This window comes from Rhamphochromis longiceps, linkage group LG19 (genome assembly GCF_057381845.1).
Source record: "Rhamphochromis longiceps isolate RC_006_pf linkage group LG19, R_longiceps_female_GT1.1, whole genome shotgun sequence".
Classification (NCBI taxonomy): Eukaryota; Metazoa; Chordata; class Actinopteri; order Cichliformes; family Cichlidae; genus Rhamphochromis; species Rhamphochromis longiceps.
Genome location: NC_140575.1, coordinates 30,161,904 through 30,180,976, shown reverse-complemented (window position 1 = coordinate 30,180,976; position 19,073 = coordinate 30,161,904). Strand labels below are relative to the sequence as shown.

The 19,073-nt window shown below is 42.4% G+C and overlaps 1 protein-coding gene across 2 annotated transcripts in view; it reads left to right on the top strand.

Annotated features, from left to right (window-relative positions):
• Window positions 1–2,077: 2,077 nt before the first annotated feature.
• The window catches only part of LOC146647062 (fibroblast growth factor receptor-like 1), a 36,616-nt gene continuing 19,620 nt past the window's right edge, over window positions 2,078–19,073 (top strand). Inside the window, exons 1-2 of one of the 2 annotated variants that reach the window (XM_085392457.1) lie at window positions 2,078–2,422; window positions 2,979–3,074. In XM_085392457.1, the coding sequence (XP_085248583.1) occupies window positions 2,990–3,074 (85 nt within the window). In that variant the 5' untranslated portion in view covers window positions 2,078–2,422; window positions 2,979–2,989. Of the gene's footprint in view, window positions 2,423–2,978; window positions 3,075–19,073 lie in introns of those variants that run through there. The other variant, XM_085392458.1, reaches the window with a different exon arrangement.

Sequence of the window (19,073 nt, the reverse complement as noted above, 5' to 3'; positions counted from 1 at the left end):
GTCTTCTCTTTATTCACGGAACGGATAGAGACTGAAAAACTGCAGGGCGTATGTTATGTTCACCGTCCCATGACTGGAACAGTTGCGAGCTGAAATGTGTCTGTCTTGATATTATGTAAAGATGATCATTTAAAGCCTGGAATAATTTTAGCTTCTATTTGCCATTTATATTCCTGGCACTGGAGTGGGCAGTGTGGGCCTACTGATGATCCTCCTTAACTGAATTTCTTTATGGAGTTTGAGTACCACATTGTCAGAGTTTCATCCAGCCCAATTATAGGATTTCTAAAAGCAGATATTGGACACAGCTAAAGTTTCCTAACTATAGCAGGTGATCAAGTAGCTGATTGTTCCTGGGAAGGAATACATGGAGAGGAATGAAAGCTACCAGGTAGGTTTGGATTACGACACCAGGCCTATGGTTTGTTGTTGCTGAGATTTGATCAACCATTGGCGGGTCATCTAGCAGAGAGGGATGTAATGTTGGACATCCCCACCCCATTCATCCAAACAGGGGTGATGACGCATCCAATGAGAACCAAACCTTAAGAGATCCCTCTTTAAAGGTACCTTTAGAGGGCCAAATAACTCAGCAACATGACTGTCAATACTGAATGAGAGCCAAAACATCAGTAAAACACCTAAGTTCCAAGTACTTACTGAGTGAAGCAGTGATTGTAGTTGAAATTCTTCAGCATGGCAGAAGCTGATCTGTAGCCAGTAGGTGGCAGCACATGTTCATGGCTTCGCACCATTGTATCTGGATACTGAATGGGTGTTACTCACAGCACAGGGTGCTACAGTATGAAGCTATAAGTTTGACTTTTGAAGCTTGTAATTTAATCTGGGCATTTGCGGCAGTATTTCCAGGTATCCGTTACATTAATGATGACACTTACTTCAAAGCTGTAGCTCCTAAGTAAAAAAATCATGGTGTAATTATACTCAAACAATATAATTTATATATTGATTCATTTAGGTATTAAAAGTATCTTTTTATAATATAACTTAAGTTGGATTATGTAAAACAGCTAAAACCAATGTCTTCATGTAATACATCTCTGAGTTAGTGCACATGAGTATGGAGAGCCTCAAGTGCCAAAATGAGTTAAATAAATATATCATTAAATAATTTAAGTTGTTATTAATTAATTTAAATAGGAAAGAAGTAATAGTTAAATAATGAACTTATAATGAATATTCTGTGATCAACTGGCTGTTTGTGGCTGCTTTTGATTTGAAGTATACACTGCAAACATGCTAAATGTCACAAATCTCTCAGATGTGAAAACTCGCTATTGTTATCGCTCACTTTTTCTCCACCGTCACTCCCACAACTGTTCCCTCTTCCTACGCAACCAAATACATTTTGATTAGTTGATGCGTTTTTCTGCAAATAGGCTCTGGGGGTTTCCTCAAAAAAAAAAATCCTGCTTTGAATTTTGACAACAGAATTCAGAGTAAAATATTTATTCTGGACTTACTTGGCCTATCAACACAATTTGAAAGCTAAAAAGTCACAGTTTTGACACAAGTTGAAACAGAGACTCTGTGAGAGTGCATCTTGCTACTATATAATCTTAACTTGGCCATGTGATTTAAACTCTAGAGGGTTAAACGTGTCATTAATTAATCACAATCAGAAACAAGTAAAACATTATATTTTATTAAGTGTTTTAAATGAAATCACTTATACTTAAAATAATTATGGATGCATTTATTTATTGCCTAGTTTGATTAATTAATGACATATTAACGTTATTATTTAATGATGTATTTATTGGATTCATTTTGGCACTTGGGGACCTCCATACAGGGATGCACATTAGTCTGAAAATCAAAATGTTCCCCTCCACTGTTTTCATTGTGTTTATTTCTTATCAGATATTATATTAGAACAATAGAATGGCTTATATAAGGCCCATTATTTGCATGGCATCCTTCTTAACAGTTTGCAGCTGTTATCTCTTTCCCGTGCGCTGAGCTGACAGCGGTGGGATAACAGCTCTGTAATGAAGAGGTTGGTTTGAGAGATAAAGAGTTAAACGTGGCCGGGCTCTGCAGGCTGTGATTGGCCCGCAGCTGCAGCGCTGGGACGGACAGCGAGTCTCGGCTGTGTGCGCGCTCCTGGAAAAGTCACTCTGTGGATGAAGCGGACTACACGGACCGGACTGGACTTCCCTGCGTTTTCTTTTCCCTAACACTTTGGAAACTTTGTTATTGTGATTTATGGAAGTGTCCGGTTTTATTGCAGCCGTGAATCCGTTATTTTATCCCGGAGAGAGGCATGTGCTGGTCTGTTAGAGGTCGGTGGAAAGTCGACCGCTGTCACTTTTGATTCATGGACTCGACACGGACTTTAGCTAAAAGCATTTCAGTCAAGAGGCTGATACGAGGCTGACTTAATTCACTGAATATTAAGGTATGTTAAAGTCCTATTTATACTTTTATTTGCATTCTCACCCGACCTTCATTTGAGCAGCTGGAGGGATATTTTACTGTAAGCACATCAAGAAACTAGCCAAATGCAACAGTTTCCATGAACGCTTTGCTTTCCCAGACCTTGATTTTGTATCTGAATATGTCGTTTAGATACATAACTGTGCTATTAAGATATTCAGCACTTTTTAAACCCTCAATATTGACCCTAATGTAGAGTCCCAAACCTAGGTGTCTACCTGTAGTTGGAAGGAGTGGAAAAACTGCACACATCCTGTGTTATTTAACGTTAACTTTATATGTTAATATTGCCATTAAATAAATTCTGCTTGGTTTTCATTTTAAAATCCTTAAACTTCCTTATAAACCACAAAAAGATCCCAGGTGTCTTAGTTTGGGAACCTCCAGTTTGTTAGTGATATAGTGCATATTAGGTTTGGTCAGGACTTTTATAAGCAAGCTATAGTATTTAAACTATTTTGTATACAAATGTCTTGATATCCTCCAGCAGTGTAACTGTTTGTGCATGTGTCTTTCAGGTTTAGGGAAGATGAATTTGTCTTTGGACAGCATGGACATCCTGAAGATTGTGTTACTCATCTTTGAGGCTGTTTTGCTGACTGACTGCGTAAGAGGTGAGCTGCTTCATTTTTTAAAATTATTTATTTTTTGGGTTTTTCTTTTCATTTATACAGCAGTCGTAGCTCATTATTAACCAAGCTGACTGGCTGGTTTCCTGTGAGCCTGAAGAAAGCCTCAGTTGGGTTTTGAATGCTGTCGCGCAGAGAAGAGATGGAAAACTTAAAACTCACAAAAATCTCTAAACACAGCCCAAAATCAACACAGGACAGCAGAATGAGAGAGGGCAAACCAGCCCGTCCCCTACCCCTAGTTTGTGTGTTTCAGTCATGGCAGCGTGTGTGTGTGTGTGTGTGTGTGTGTGTGTGTGTGCATTCGCTACAGCAAAACCAAACAAACATCATCCATCAGCTTCCCAGGGTGAAAGAACACAAGTTGGTGTAAGAGTCCAGCTCTCAAGTAGCTGGCCAAACGGCCTGACTCACAACACCCTGTGTCTGTGTGTGTGTTCATGTGCGTGCATATTTTCTTGACCGTAACCCCGACTGGAGAGTGGGAAACCTCAGTCTCACCACAGTTCACTGTGCTGTTGTTTGTGCCAGTATCAATACTCTGCTTTATAAAGACAACTTACAGTGAGCTTGTCAACAGCTCGTGAACAGCTCTCGAGACAATTTCTGTGATTTCATCCACCATCACCGACTACTGAACCATGTCTGATGCAATCCAGTGGCATGAGTCAAAGCCAGAGGCAGAATTTGTAACTTCGCTTCAGTTTTTAATGAGAGAAATCTGAAAACCAGAACATTTCCCCCGAAGATTATTCTCTGGCAAAACAAGCAGGCTCTATAGCGCCTTCTTTATTCTCCCCGCTCAGCGTGTGAGTGGATTCAAGAGGCGTCTGATAGGTACAATACCTGCATGTGGCTATCATGGCTCAAGGTAGAAGGGGGCAGGAGGCGGGGGTGGGAGGCTTGGCGGCGGTTTAGAGGGGGAGATTACATCTGTGGGTCTGCAGACAATGCCTCATTCACAGCGTGGCAGCCGTGCCTTCACGGCACAACCAAACCAAAAGTAAACAAGATGTGAAGGCAATTTTCTGTGTTTACAGATTAACATATGTCAGCGAGGGAGCAAAGCAAAACGGGGAAGCCAGCTTGGACGGTGGGGAGCCGAGGTCCGATGGGTCCTGAGCTGATTTAATGTCAGGCAATGGGAAGAATTTGCAGCCTGCTTTTCATAATTTCTCTGAAAGTGGTTGCAGATGCAGGGACACATGTACAATTGCAGATATGCGGCTGGCAAGGAGTCTGAGCGAGATGATTTTTGTACGTTCCCTGACAGTCTGTGAAGTGTAAATATCCCACAGTTCCACCAACAGAAGCAGGGATACAGTGGGTTCTGTGTTACAGTCCAAATGCAACAGCTTGACTCTGACATGCTGTGAAATATAGCCTGTAGGTGGGGGTAGTTGATTCAAAGCTTCTGCTTTTGTAGTGAAGCGAAGGCCAGCAGAGCTGTTAAGCTGTCCCTGTAAAACTTAACAGTGTATGATGACATCGTTGACAAATGTAAATGAAATCATAAAGGACGGGCCCCCTTTTCGCTTGTGTGTGAAACAGTAAAAACACGTAGGGAGTGTTACTTTACTGCTGTTATCTAAACACTTCAGGCAGTGCACCTGAGAGGACAGTAAGTTTGGGTGAACGACTTTGAGCCTGTTGCTGTCAGTCACCAGGTGACATCTGACCCAGGACCCCCTGCCCTAGTACCACAGAGAGCCCCAAATACACACTCAGTCATATACACACAGACCTCCCTCTTTCTGTGCTGCAACGTCACAGCTGGACCCCCTTGTAGCCACTGCACTTCCTCCATCTTAGCACCTTCTGCCGCCCCCCCCCAAATGTGCTGCTCTGCCTCCCCAAGCAGCTGGAGGAGGTGCTCGGTGATGTGTCCCAGCAGAGCTCTAACGTGGTGACAGGTCCGGGGACTGTTCGGCTCTGCTAAACGAGGAATGCAGCAGCCTGGACATATGGATCTGCAGAAATGCACCCTGGGAGAAAAAAACAGAGGCACCAGGTGTCCCTGTTATGCACCGGGGCTAGCTAACAATGTGCACAATGAATGGTACTATTTTGGTGCATTTTAATTAGAACCAGGCATCAAATACAGTGGTCCTTTTAAGCTGCTGCACTAGCCCTTTCCTTTTTTCTTATGTGATTTAACCCCACACGTATTTCCTTCACTTCTAAAACTATCTGGCAAAGTTTAGAGCATGCAAACTCCTCTGCGACCCTGTTGGAAAATATACATTTTATAGCAGAGTTACATCATGGTTTCATACCAAGAATGCACTATGAGATAAACTGCATGCCAAGGGCTTTTAAAATCACAAAGCTGTTTTGGCTCTCAGACCATTTTCCATTTCCTTAAACCGTAATGACGCTAGTTTCTGAGCAACAAAATGCCCCAAAGTCCTCTTATATATATATATATATATATTTTTTTCCTGCATAGTAAGAAGGTGTAACAGTGGCTTGTGGGCCAAGCTGGTGAGACGAGGTGGGGGAATGAGAAAGGGTAGAGCTGAAAAGCTGTTTAACATGTTTGTTTGTTTTTTTAATCCTCCTTATGCAACTCGCACTTTAATGCCTCATTTAGTGCTGGAAATAAAATCAGCTTCATGTTACCTTTTTGTCTTTCATCCCACACCAAACAGCAGAAGTCAAAGGAAGACGCACTTCATCTTTAAGCCGCGACTGGTCCGGCGCATCGTTTCTGTTTCCCACACCACGCGTCCACCAGTGAATGCCACCCTTTTAAACACATGTCCCCTTCTTTTTCTCTGCATTTCCTCTCATTTATTACCAGTCTAAAGTCGAAGGAAGTCAGTTAAGTTAATGTGCTGTCGTTAAAAACAAGGCTCGAGCTGACCTTTACTCCCACCCAGCCTTTCTCAGCTCTTCACAGCCCCATATTTACAGAGGCTGGGTCCATTTGCAGAGAACAATGGATGGATTATTGTGTGCAGTGGTCCCCCAAGGTTGGACAGGGCAGCGGTAATTAATTTTAAACCCTCGTCATCCCTTTTGACTGGACTTATTTGCCGTGTATTTAAGCTCATAGCAGACGGGGGACTCGCTTTTCCTGAGGTGGTGCCACGTAGGCCTGCGTGAGAAGAAGTTACGAGAGCGAATGGGCGCTGCTTTCGTGCCTCTGAATATATGCGTGCGTTTTATTAAGCAGCCTGAAATTACCCTGAGAAAAGTCATGATAATGAGACATCCAAGGAGCGCGGGGCAATTTGGAAAACCTCAGAGGTAGACCAACAACTATTCCCACTCCACCTCCTTCCCCTCTAAACCAGGTGGAAATAATATACCTCCTGCCTACAAATCCCTCTGTTTCTATCGCGGAAATAATGTTAGCAGCGCTATAACAATCCTTGTTCCCAATCTATCAGCGCACAATGCTGACCCTGTCAGTTCAGGAGGAAACATTTGGTGGGAGGAATGTGTCCGACTTCACCTCTCCAAGGGGAACGAAAGGAAAGAGCCGTAGCCGTGATAAGTAGTCATAATGGAGGTCACTCTGTGTTTACTTTAGCGGGGTCGTATAATCCTGGTGAGCAGCACTCCCACTCATTGACTGACTCTAATGGACACTTCAATTAAGATTCATGTGGAATTTCAACAAAGTATTGTCTGCCACTTTCAGCTGTATGCTAATGTTCAGATTTTTTCCCCCTTTCTTTTTACTTTTTAAGAAAGTCCCCATGTCTGTGTGTGTGTGTGTGTACAATGCTCATTAGTTTGTTTGGGCAGTTGGCTCTGGGAGTGTTTTCAGACCACACACACTCTTCCTGCCTGCTGAATGGATTTGAGTTCAGCTAAATAGAATTCCTTTTGCTCCTGTTAACCTTCGCGAAACCCACGGAGCTGCTCGCACAGAGGCGTCGGGACGGCCACCATTCAGATGATAATCGACTTTGTGCCTTTCGCTGGTCTGACTTGCACTATTTAGCAGACGTATGAATAACAGATTTGTGTTAATTGGCAGTTGCTTGGTGTTAAATAAGATGACACCGGACACTGTTTAGACTCCACTCTCAGAGCTGCTGCGTTACACCCTTGGCCAAAGAAAGCGAGTGGACGGAGTGACTGGAAGCAAGCCTTGTGGGTGGGTAGGTGGGAGGGGGGCAAGGGTCCCTGCCTTCCTGGAACCTTACAAGTGACCTTACAATAACATTTCAGCCCCACAGCGGGAAGTGTTTGTCTTGCGCAACCCCTCCTTCTAAGCCTCCTTCATTTCTGCAGTCTCGCTCTGTTTTCTCTTTTCTTTCGAGGAGCCAAGTCATGGAGAGCCTCCCCGAACCCCCCGCTCCCCCACCCAGCCACCTTCCTCCCTGTTTTGTGCTCCACAGCTGCTCGCTCAGTCACTTTAGTAGGAGAAATGATGACATGCCAATTGATCTCCACTTTCATTGCTCAACAGGAGAAGCCGAGGTTTGTTTTCCTGTAAATTTTAACTTCTAGATTTATGATGCATACCTGGGCACGTGAGTTTGGGGAGGGGGGGGGGTGTTACAGAAATTGAAACTTTACTTCCTTCTTCTCCTGCTTCTCCACATCTTTCATCTGGCGTTAGATCCTGGTTGTATCTCCAACAAAATATGTACCAAAGCAACATTTTGTTGCCTCGGGAAAATACTATCTATACTGTCAACTTTAATGCGATGATGGCCTCGAAGGTGTTTCTTGGACTGAGCAGGTTTGGACAAGTTTGAGAGTTGCCATTGTGATGTTAGTGAATAAAAGGCTGATTTAAAGAGCAGAAATATTATCTGCCCCATCTGACTGTGTGTGCCTGTTTGCTGTACTTGCCACAGCCTGCTAGAATCTGTGCTGCTGAAGTCTCTGACTGACTTATCAGAATACCAAATCGTGCACCCAGGGTGAACCTGTTGCATATCATTTGAGGAGATCCTTATTGTTTTCCATCCACTTTTATTTTTATTCTTTTTGGTTTTGAGTCAACTTTTTGATTTTTAATGCATTACTACACATCAAACCATTAAAGATTGCTCTATCTTTGTTTTTCTGTGTTCCTTCTTCTTCCTCTGTCTAGGGTTTAATCTGGAATCTCTTGACAGTCCCTCACACAACCCCTTCCAACCTCTGACTAACCCTGCCACTCAGCAGTTAAAAGGATGATTGAAAGTTATGGTGGTGGCAACAGTGGTGGCTGGCCGGGCTTAAAGAAAGCCGAGCCAAGGCATGGCTGGGATAACGAGCTCTGAATGAGGCTTCTGCTTCTCTTCTCAACCCCCCCCCCCCCCCCCCCCCCCCCTGTTTCAGTTCTCCTCTGATGAGCTTCAGTAAGACCCCACTTGGCGTTGAGGCTTATTCACTTCCACTTTTTATCGTTAAGGATCCTTTTGAATGACCCTGGAAAGTATTTATACATTGTCCCCATTGATTCCAGTTATACAGTCTGGTCTAGGCTACCGCTTCTCACAATATGCCAAAGTAGGAGGATTTTTCTGTGAGCATCCAGGCTGTTGTGATGGAATCTGCATGTGCCCGTTTCTGCACGGAATGTGAAGGCTCGAAGCTCTGATTTTTTTAATTTTTAAAAAAATTTATTATTATTTTGGGGATGCACCACTTTTTCAAATGAATAGAAAAAATCTGTCCCCCTTGACATGAAGAGTGCAGCGGGAGGAAAAGTCATTTCAGGGGGAAAGAGTATAATCTGTCATATTTTATAGCAGAGCTACTGCTGTCCCAGGCTGGAATTCTGCACCATGCAGTGAAACTGATTTGATTTCCTCCTGCACAGAGATGTGAGCTTAGGCCTTGGATCAGTCCCCAGTCTGGATGTAGATAGATTTTAAGACTTGGCAGACGGTGGCAATATGCCAATCATACAGTTACTGTGTGCCTTGATTAGCTGAACTGGCCATTATTTTTGTGTATTTTCAACCATGCAAGCACAGCAATGATGGCAGTGTCAGTCTGTCCAGGCTAAAATATTTCAACAGCTGTTGTGTTACTATGAAATCTGTACAGTAAAGGTCCCCAGAGGATGAATCCTCCTGACTCTGGCTTTCATACCAAAAAACTACTTTAAATTATATTAACAGCTAAAGTTTTACTTTATTGTTGGTGTAGACTCTGAGTGAGGTGGGTGCCAACAATTGTGGTCGTAGCTGAGAGCTGTCTGCTTGGGATCACCACAGCACTGGAACTTGTGGTAGCTTTTTGCTCTTTTTTTAATGCAGTTATCAGACAGATTACATGTATTGCTGTGCACTTAATTGTATCCAAGAGGTATTTTGCTCAATTTCAGTGAGTGAAATTCAATTTTTATTTTATTTATAGGTTTGCACTTATGAACATGTTCATAGTCAGTGACATTACTAAGTATGGACATCCATCCGTTTTCTACTGCCTGTCCAATTAAGAGTTGTGGTTTGGGGGCTGGAACTCATCCCAGTTTTCATTGGGCCAGAGGCGAATGACTGTGGGAGGAAGTCGGAGTAGCTGGAGAAAATCCACGCCAGCATGGGGAGAACATGCATACTCCACATAGAAAGGTTCCAGCCAGCCGGTTGATTCCAACCTGGACCTCCTTGGTGTGAGGCAACAGCGCTAGCTATGCCTTGTGATACTGTGCCGATGGCACCTCTGTTCTGCTACATGGACCACCCACTCACACAAATATATATTTAATTCTGGTTCCAAAAAATCCAAAATGGCACCGATCATGATGCCAAAATTATTCCAATTAACGTGCTTAGGGACACACCCATAACTCCAAATCTCCAGTATGCAGTTGGATAAGTTATTAAATTCACCATCTTCAATGGAAACTTTTCATTGACACCAGCACTGATTTTTTTTTTATACAGGTTGTAAGTATGTCTATTAAATGCTGTAAAACTGGACTAAAATGACATGGAAGTCTGTGGTGATTTTAATGACTCGCTTTTGGAGGCATCCTCAAGTGGCCACTCGAGGAACTGCAGTTTCTGGTGCTGTTTGTTGGCTTTATTTTTCAGCTGTCGGGGTTTCACCTTGATCACACAACACTTGATACTTCTAACCTGGTAGTCCACCAATCAGTGAGTCGCAGTGGCTAAGTCTGTGGTTCAGATTGAAATGTTATGTAACTCTTGGATGGACCGCCACAACATTTGCTCCAGAAATTCAAGTTCCCTCGGGGATGATGTCATCTGACTTTGCTGATCCCTTCAGTTTTCCTTTAGTAACACCAACAACGGGTCAAATAGCTCATTAATTCAGTGAACGCTTGACTGCTTATACTGGATGGATTGGCACCACATTGTGGGCAGAAATTCACGCTTTACAGGAAGTCTATTCTTCTTTGAATCCTTGGCTTTCTCATGTTAGTTCACTATGAGAGTAACTTTACTTCATTAAAAGTCCAACAGTCATTAATGATTGTTGGAAAGAATGCCAGACATTTGTGGTTCCCAGAGGATTCATTATAAAAACATGAGTCCACTGACTTTTTACATGAACCCATTATCAGGTCAAAGGTCAAAATGAGCCCAAAATGTTGGTTTATGACCAAAGTTTCTATTAGCCTTAATGCCTTGCAACTGCTAGATATTAAATCTAAAAAATTCAGCATGCCACTATTTTAAAAGTGAACATGTTAGCATTTACCTGAAAGCACTGTTTACTGCTGTAGACTCTTGGACTTATTATTGTTGTTCGCTTATTTTTGATATCTGGAAATATGGAAAATCGATGATGTAACAGATGTTCTTGCAGCAGGACGTCTGTTCTGGTCATCAGCCGTCTGTTTCTGTGCAGGTCACTCCGGTAAAAGGGCTGCAAAGCTCTGTGTGGACAGTTGATTAACAAAGAGGGAGACAGACAGACTAGCAGACAGAGATGGATAGAGGGCAGTGACCTTTCTACAGTGCAGTAGTAAGGTGAACTGGGAAAGCACTGAACAAATTGTCACTGTGAAAGGGCGAGTACCACATGGTAATGACAGACTCAACAGCTCCATGATGACAGATTGATTTCAGACAATATTCCTGGATTGTCAAGGAGGCCCCATTGCTGTCAGTGAGAGCTTTGCCAGTTCTTCCACCCCCTCCGTCTGTCTCGTCTTGCCTCTCCCCTTCTCTCCCCCCCGCTCTGTCTCGTCTCTTGTCTCACCCGCCTTTCTCTTTCCCTCACCTGCTCCACCCCCGGCTTTTCCCTCCCTCCCGCCGCTGTCTGAATTGCTCCATTCTGCCCAAACACTCTTGCTACATCACAGTCTGTCATTGGCCCTGTCCTGAAAGGCCTTGTTGACAAAGGCACTGGTGTAAAGTGCTTCCTAGTGTCATGGAGATTGGCTTGTCCTCAGACTGTACACTGGTGTAAGGTTCCTGGAAAGCCATAAGAGGTGTTTCACACCAAGCTTAGCCGTCATCATCATCGCAAAGACACACACACTTGGGTCCACTGGTGACTGATGCATGTCTGACTCAGATAGTTCTTGTTTACAGTCTCTGTGCTTCTCTGTCACTCACTGTACACAATGAGCCAAATGCAGGTTGGACACTTTTTTTTCCAAACTGTGGAATGCAGTAAGGATGAAGGAGAAGGAGGAGGGTGTGAGAGGCAGGATGCATCTCACTGCTAAAAGATAAGAGGAAAAAAAACCCCCAAAAAACAAAACAAGTCTTGCTATGAGGAAATAGTTTTTTTTGTGCAGCATTTGTGCTCTGAAGCAGTGATCTGCAAGGGTTTTTTCCCTTTTCACATCTTAAAACTCCATGTATCCCATTGGTTATATATATCTGTGCACTATGGGATTAGAGGGTCAGTAGCTTTTGGTACAGACTGAAATGTGTCTGGTTGTGAGCACAGAAGTCTCACCCACACACTGCTCAAATCTGTTGCTTTCAAGGGGCCAAACAGAAGAAACAAACGCCAAAATTATTTTTTCCAGAAGGTAAACGAACTGAGGAGCTCCAAAAAGATCTGCTATGAGATAAATAAGGATTATTTTGAACTGTGAATCATGCAAAGTGCTATTTAAGAATAAAAATAAAAATCAGGTGTTGGAATATAGCATAGCATAGCTTTTAAAGTAACCCAGCAGCTTAGTTATTGTTGGTTTCTGGTAAATACAATAAAGGTTGCAAAAGCCTCCATGTGGTCCTAGACTTATGCAAAGACTTAGCCTTACCTGCAAAGTTGATATCATGCCAGCAAAAGTCTTTGCAGGTTTTTCACCACCTGGCTCAGACTCAGCTGCAGCTCCTTGAACTCTTGGATGCCCAACGGTCTAAGTCCAAAATTAAAAACACAAAAAGTATCCTTTGATGTCTGAAGGGGGTAAATTTGCTCAATTATTGTGTGTGGTTTCTACAACTTTGTTGGCTTTTTACACCCTGCATAAAACATCTGCTTGTGACACCTAAATAGCTATTTTAGGTTTGAGTTTAGAAGTTTTTTGAGCAGTTTAACCAGTTCAAAGTCTTACACATTAGTACAGACATAAATTAAAAAACAAATCAGGGATTAAATTTACACAAATGTTATTCTTTTAAGACCATTTGAGTGTCTAGAATACCAGTTTATCTTATCAAGATGCTGTGAGGGAGAACTGCTCTATGCAGTTAAATACTAACCTGAAGTTTAATATTTAACACCCTGTGTTTTCTCTGGCGAGGGGGACTATGATAACATACAGATTAATACGAGTTTGTGTCTAAACATTCATATCTGTTTGTCTGCGAGGGAGAATAAGAAACAATGCACTGGCAGTGCAGTGCAGCCAAAACATGTGGGCATTCCCACAATGTCCCATTTAGTGCCAAGTGGTCGGCCAACCTCCAAACGTATTAGACAGACAGTAATAAACAGGTGCTTGTTGGTGCGCTGCTTTGTAATGGAGAGAGGGCAAAGTCTGTTTGAGTGTGTCATGTGGCCGAGGCTGAGTGCGGGCCAGGGAGTGGGGTGCGAGATTGTTGGGATTCTTGGTTGCTGCCGCCTAGGCCCACCTAATCGCCTTTTGCTCCCCCCTGCAGCCCTCCTCTCCTTATGAGCTCTGTTAAAGAAGGCCTCTCTGCCATCTTAGCCTCTGCTCCCTTCTGCTCTCTAAAGTGACCCTCCTCTCCTTAACCCTCACCCTGCTTCTCTCTCCTCTGCCTGATTTTATTTCTCTCCACGTCTCTGCTCTCTCCTTCTGTGTCTGCCACTCTGTTTGGCTTTCCTCTTTCCTCACAGCCTCCCCGCTGTTGCCTCTTCCCTGATAAGTGGCCCTAAGCACACACTCAGCCCGTGTGTGTGCACCAGGCCTTAGCCTAATGGAGTGAGATAAAACGGCTAGAGTGCCACTTGCTGTGCTCTCTTTATGACGGGACAAGCGCAGCAAGACTCACATTTGCATGAAAGATTGTGGCACTCCGTCGGTATGTTCAATTTTCTAGGAATTTTTGGGGAAAATATTTAAATTTCAGAAATATTTGAGGAAAAACGTGACTTTGTAACTCCAGATGAAAACATTTCCTAGTCTGACAGCACTTCCTTTGTTAAATTTGATAAGTTCAGTAAGTGTTTTCCTTTTGATGTAGATAGAAAAAAATAACCAAAAAGTAAGTCACACATTACAGGATAATTACTCTTTTTAATATGAAAAACTGTAATCAGTATTTCAAATACACATGTAGCTTCTATGACATTATCCACTGGATTGTGACACTCTGTTTTACTTTACTGTTTTAAGTTTAGCATCTAGTTTTTTATGATAACAGATAGGGCTGGGCCATATTATACCGTTCACGGTAATACCGGTATAATGTTAGGCAACGATAGGAAAATGAAATATCGCGATAGAATGGGAGTAAAACGCGCATGCGCAGTGCCTTTGTTTTCATACGCACATGGCCGATTGTTGAGTGAAACAGATGAACCAGAATTGGTTTGTAAAAATGGTGCAACTTCAGTGATGTGGAACTGGTTTGGTGTTTGTCCGTCAGATACACAACAAAGCACATTTTTTTGCAGAACATGCAAGCGGCCGTTGTTATTGTCATATTTGTCGGACTAAGATGCTCTTAAATCTGGGAGTAATCTGGGTCCTAAACTCCGTATTCTTCAGGTCAAACAACACTGCAGCATCACTTAGAGTTAAAAACTGTCTAAATTCTTTCATCTTTAATAAAACGATCAGCATTGCTGCTTTACCAGGTGTAACTATAAAGTTTAACTTCCAGGCATCCATGAAAACAAAATGTATTACATTTAACGGAGTTAGAAGTTAGCAGGAAGCTAGCGGAAGTTAGCTCGCTAGTTTCGCTAGTTACCTAAACATGATATTGCATGTTCTGACTGAGAGATTTCTGAAAAAAATCAAACGTACAGCTCTGCTATCACTTCCAACATAAATGAAGACAGGAAACTAAACAGCAGTGACGTTTGTAGGGTTACTGAAGTTGGGCTAGCTGGTATATAATGATGTGCTACGTGATCGCTAGCGACACAGCTATGTTAGCATAACATAAACAGTGAAGCTGGAGGACGAACACTAACACTTTTCCACTTATAAAAGTTAACGTGAAGGTTCTTCATGGTTAGAGACAAATGCAATCGCATGGCAGGATGCTGTAAACGGACCAAACTTCAGTCAGGAGAACAACTGAGATAATCCATCCACAATACGAGGTTAGTCATTAATATACTGCAACAACATGGGAATAGAGCAGCTGCAGAGAATTCAACATTAATGAATCAATGGTACAGAAGTGGAGGAAGCAAGAAGAATGAGTTTAATAAAGTTTGATTTATCTGACTGCTTTGTTTCGCTTAATGTGTCTTATAATCCCGTGCACCTTATGGTCCGAAAAATGCGTACTGCACACTGCAGTTTAATGTTGCAAAGCACCTCTTTTTAACTTCAGTGGATATTATACATGGTTATGCTCAGGATATGTCAGCCCATTTCTACTGGAAATGCCTTTTGGTTAAACTTTCAGCAAGGAATTTGCATTTGCACTGTTACATTTTTATAAAGCTTTAATGTACATAAAAACCAGCTTCTTGTTTAAGTGAAAATAAATGGAAGGTTGTCTTTTTGCGCTAGTAATGTTGTGGAGTTGTATTTTGTCTCGCATCAATTATATCGTCGGTTATATCGTTATCGCAAATTTTCAAATATATATCGTGATAAATATTTTTGGCCATATCGCCCTGCTCTAATAACAGACATGCCTAGCGAGGAGTTGATCTGACTTAGAATATGAGGCCACTGCACGCATTTCAGTCACAGGATAAAGCATACCCAGTCTTACCATTTATTTGTTCTAAATGTGGAGATATGTTATACAATATTGTCTACTTAAAGTAAGACTTTAAAGTAGCTGCTGAGATCATAACTTTATTAGGAAAGTATTGACGGAGGTCATAATGAAGTGAAAAGTAGGTTTTGTTTTTGTTTTTTTGGAACCACAAACGTCATTCCCTGCTGGCCACTGCAAAGAATGCAGGTTTAAGACAATTCTGCATGGGCTTCAGCAACAATGACCATAACCAACAGTGTGTTTGACAATCTCACACATATACAGTTTCATCATTTATAAAGGCTGAGTAGTAGACTTAAAAAATCAAAATGGTGTGAGTTATGCATTTGTTAAATTGCATTTGCACTTTACCTCTTGAAAACTTAGTAAGAATAACCCTTAAAGTTCTTTTCGGAACTGTGCAACTACCCTTGAAAACCCCCCCAGAAAACTTGTCATGGACTGTTACGTGACAAGCAGCTAGTGGAACTAGCAAACACAGTTAAACTCAAACTCACAGCTTTTATTTCACTGGCAAAATAGTCATTGAGTAAGGTAAGAACCATAGAAACCAAACCAAACATCTTATATCACATATTACTGAGGTGTCAAAACTCGTCATTTAGGGTTAAGGGGAGGTCGTCAAATATCGTTTTGTTGGGGGAGTTACTACACATTTGATGCACCAGCTCTCTGATGGCATGATACTGTTAAAATCATTTAAAGTACCTCTGTTTACTGTAAAGGAGTAACATCACTCAGGATATTGTGCTATTCACCTTTAAATAAAGTGAAAAGAAGGGGAATCCCCTGACTCCTTTTTCCCACCACTACACAGCACAAGTCAGTGAAGTTCCTACTGTAACCAGAGTGCTATTTTTTGACACGTCTTTCAAGTCTCTTTGAAAGCAGTGTTTGTAATTAAAAGAGCATTCAAAGGGCAGCTCCTTCGTCAAGGCCAATGCCCTACTGCACAGACTTAAAGAAAGATCCTTTCCAATCTTTATCGCGTTCCTTCCTTCAGTGTTTGGGTAATCTTGCTAACACAGAGAAACAAACAGGCATCAACGATCCCTGATCAGCCCATAAATAAAGAAATGTCCCGTTTTCTGTGCTGGTTGATCAGGTAACATCCTGGAAAACCAACCTAGGAGGTGTTCTACTGCAAACCCCCTTTTTCACTTCCTAGTATTAAGACTAAAACGCAACAAGAAAGACCTCTATTAATTCAGGTTAAAGACTTTCCATAGGGTTCCATACTTCCACACACTTGGAAAAATACAGTCTTCATGGAAACCCCTTAACCTGAAGTGAAAGAGACCTTTCACATAATCATAAAAGTTTTCCCCAGGATGCTTTTGGCAGTAAGCCACCTGGTTCTCAGCACATCTTCTCTTGTGATCAATTTGTTCCAAAAACAAGGGTCTAAATAATAAAATATAATATAAGGTACTTTTTCTGACGTTAGCAGAGGTTGTCTTTGCTTCAGGGGTAATAATAGACCTCTGATCCACATTTAAATGAATTAATCTGGTTTATTTACAAGTAGAAATATTCACTAATTAACTGTTTAAGTTGCACAGGAGAGAGTAGAGAGGAGACTAAAAAAGCTTACACACACGCACAGGCTTTTTGCTCCAGCCGAGGCAGCTGGGGCCGTCAAGTTTAATGAAATATAGCAGCTTAGAGTTCAAAGACTCCACAGTAGGGCCTGTTAAGGGTAAGCCGCGTGATGGAGATGTTTCCCGGAGCTTTATGACGCTGGAGTAATTCTTCTCTGTTTCTTTCCTGTTCTTTTGATGAGCAGTCGGCAGGAGGCTGTTGTTTTGCTGGGCGAAGGAAGCAGAGGCAGAGATGTTACTCCTCTGATTCTTCTATAATCAGATAGATTGACAGGAGCATCTTATTCCCCTTTTCTTTTTATTCCACCCTGTTTCTGCTGTTTTTCTAGTCCCTCGTGTTATCCAATAGCTCCTCCTGTACTATTCCCACCACTAAAGCAGTTGCTATTCACCCCAGATCTGATGGTGCCACAGAAAGAGCCATTGTCCCGACTGGTCTTACCCGACTCTTATCTATTGATTGGAAAGGCGAGAGGGGAAAATAACCGGTATTGATTACCACACTGGGTGAAGCTGCTGGGCAGGACGTCTGGACGGGTAAGAAAAGACGGCATTCTTCACCCTCTGCTGCCTCACTGCTGTCAGAACAACCGCTCTCGCCACTCCACGTATCCCATCCCCTTTCACCCAGCCTCCCCTTCCCACCCTCACCTCCGCCTTTCTTGAATTGCCAAGATGGCTCTCCTCCCCGGTCTCACTGTTTTATGCAGATTTTTATCTCTGTTTGTGAAATGTATAGCCGAGCGCAGCAGAAGCAGCCCCTGAACAGAAGCTCTGGCCTTTCACACACTCCCTGAGCTGCGGTGTCCACCTCACCTTTCGCCCAACCCCTCCGGTCTCAAGTGAAGTCTTCGGCTCTGGATTTGGTTTCCAGCTGGAGTTTTTCACCCCCCTCATTGTCTCTCATATTCCTTGAACTTTGCTTTTATTTGTTCATTTTTTTTTAACTTGTATTATGCCATTGGTCCTAAGGCTTTAAGAAAATGTGTTGTAGAATGCTTCCCTGGATGCACAGGCTCCATTAAACTCCTTCTTCTGCCTTCTGCTGAGCTAACACAGTGCTCCTGAGGAGGAGGAAGCATTCTCCAGCTCCTGTCTGTCTCTGTGCCTCTTATCCTTTATGTAAATACTGCACACTGAAGACACATTCGCTCAGATCTGTGTTTATCTTAGTAATGAATCACTACAGTCTGCCTGCGTGCAAAAGCCTTTTGATGCCTTAGAAAATTCCTGCAGTTGGCTGGAGATTAAGCAACAAAATGCTTTTTATTGGAAAATGTTTGAATAACTGCATCGTGCATTGAGGCGGACAGTGTTGCGTGCATTATGGGGTTGGTCTCATTGTGGTTGGTTAACTTCCAGCTGTTCTCTATTGGTACGGCTGTCAGCAGCCTAGTCAGCCTTTTATTCACATGTTTGCAATGATTAAGGCCGAAGCACTTTGTATGGACTAGAAAATGCATGTACACATCATTACAAATCCACAGGTGTTTAGTAAAAGAGGAAAAAAAATAAACAAGGAGAAAGCTGCCAGCACATCTGAGCGTTGCTCAAGCCTGGAAGCTTTTGTAGTCTTTAACTTTTTAATTTATTATTTTTTATTTCTTTCATTCTCTTCCTGACATTTCCTAACATATTTCCCTCCACAGATGCCTGCACGACAGATCAACTGCTCATTAACCCGCTCACAAGGTTTCGTAAAAGCTGGCTATATTTAGTCTGAATCACAAGAATGCTTCTTATTGAATGTGCCCCTTTCTCTTAAAATAATCCATCACCAAATTGAGCAAAGAAAAACAGAGCTAATTCTGTGAGTCGCCAGGCCTCCTCCTCCTCCTCTTCCTGCACTATGAAAGATTCCATTCACACATGAAGCTCGCTTATAATAAGCAGCGCTTTACCAGCGCAGCAGTACGGAAAAGCCCATATGGTCACGTGTATCATTTTCCAGCAATTCCAACAATTTAAGTAAACGCTCACCAGTTTCTCATGAGTCGGGCAGATGTCCATTTATCCCTGTGTCTGTAGAGGACTGATACTTTGTGAGGTAACCAGAAAAGAGTCTGTTGCAGTACAATCGACCTCCTCTATGGTGTGATGACAAATTGAATATCAGG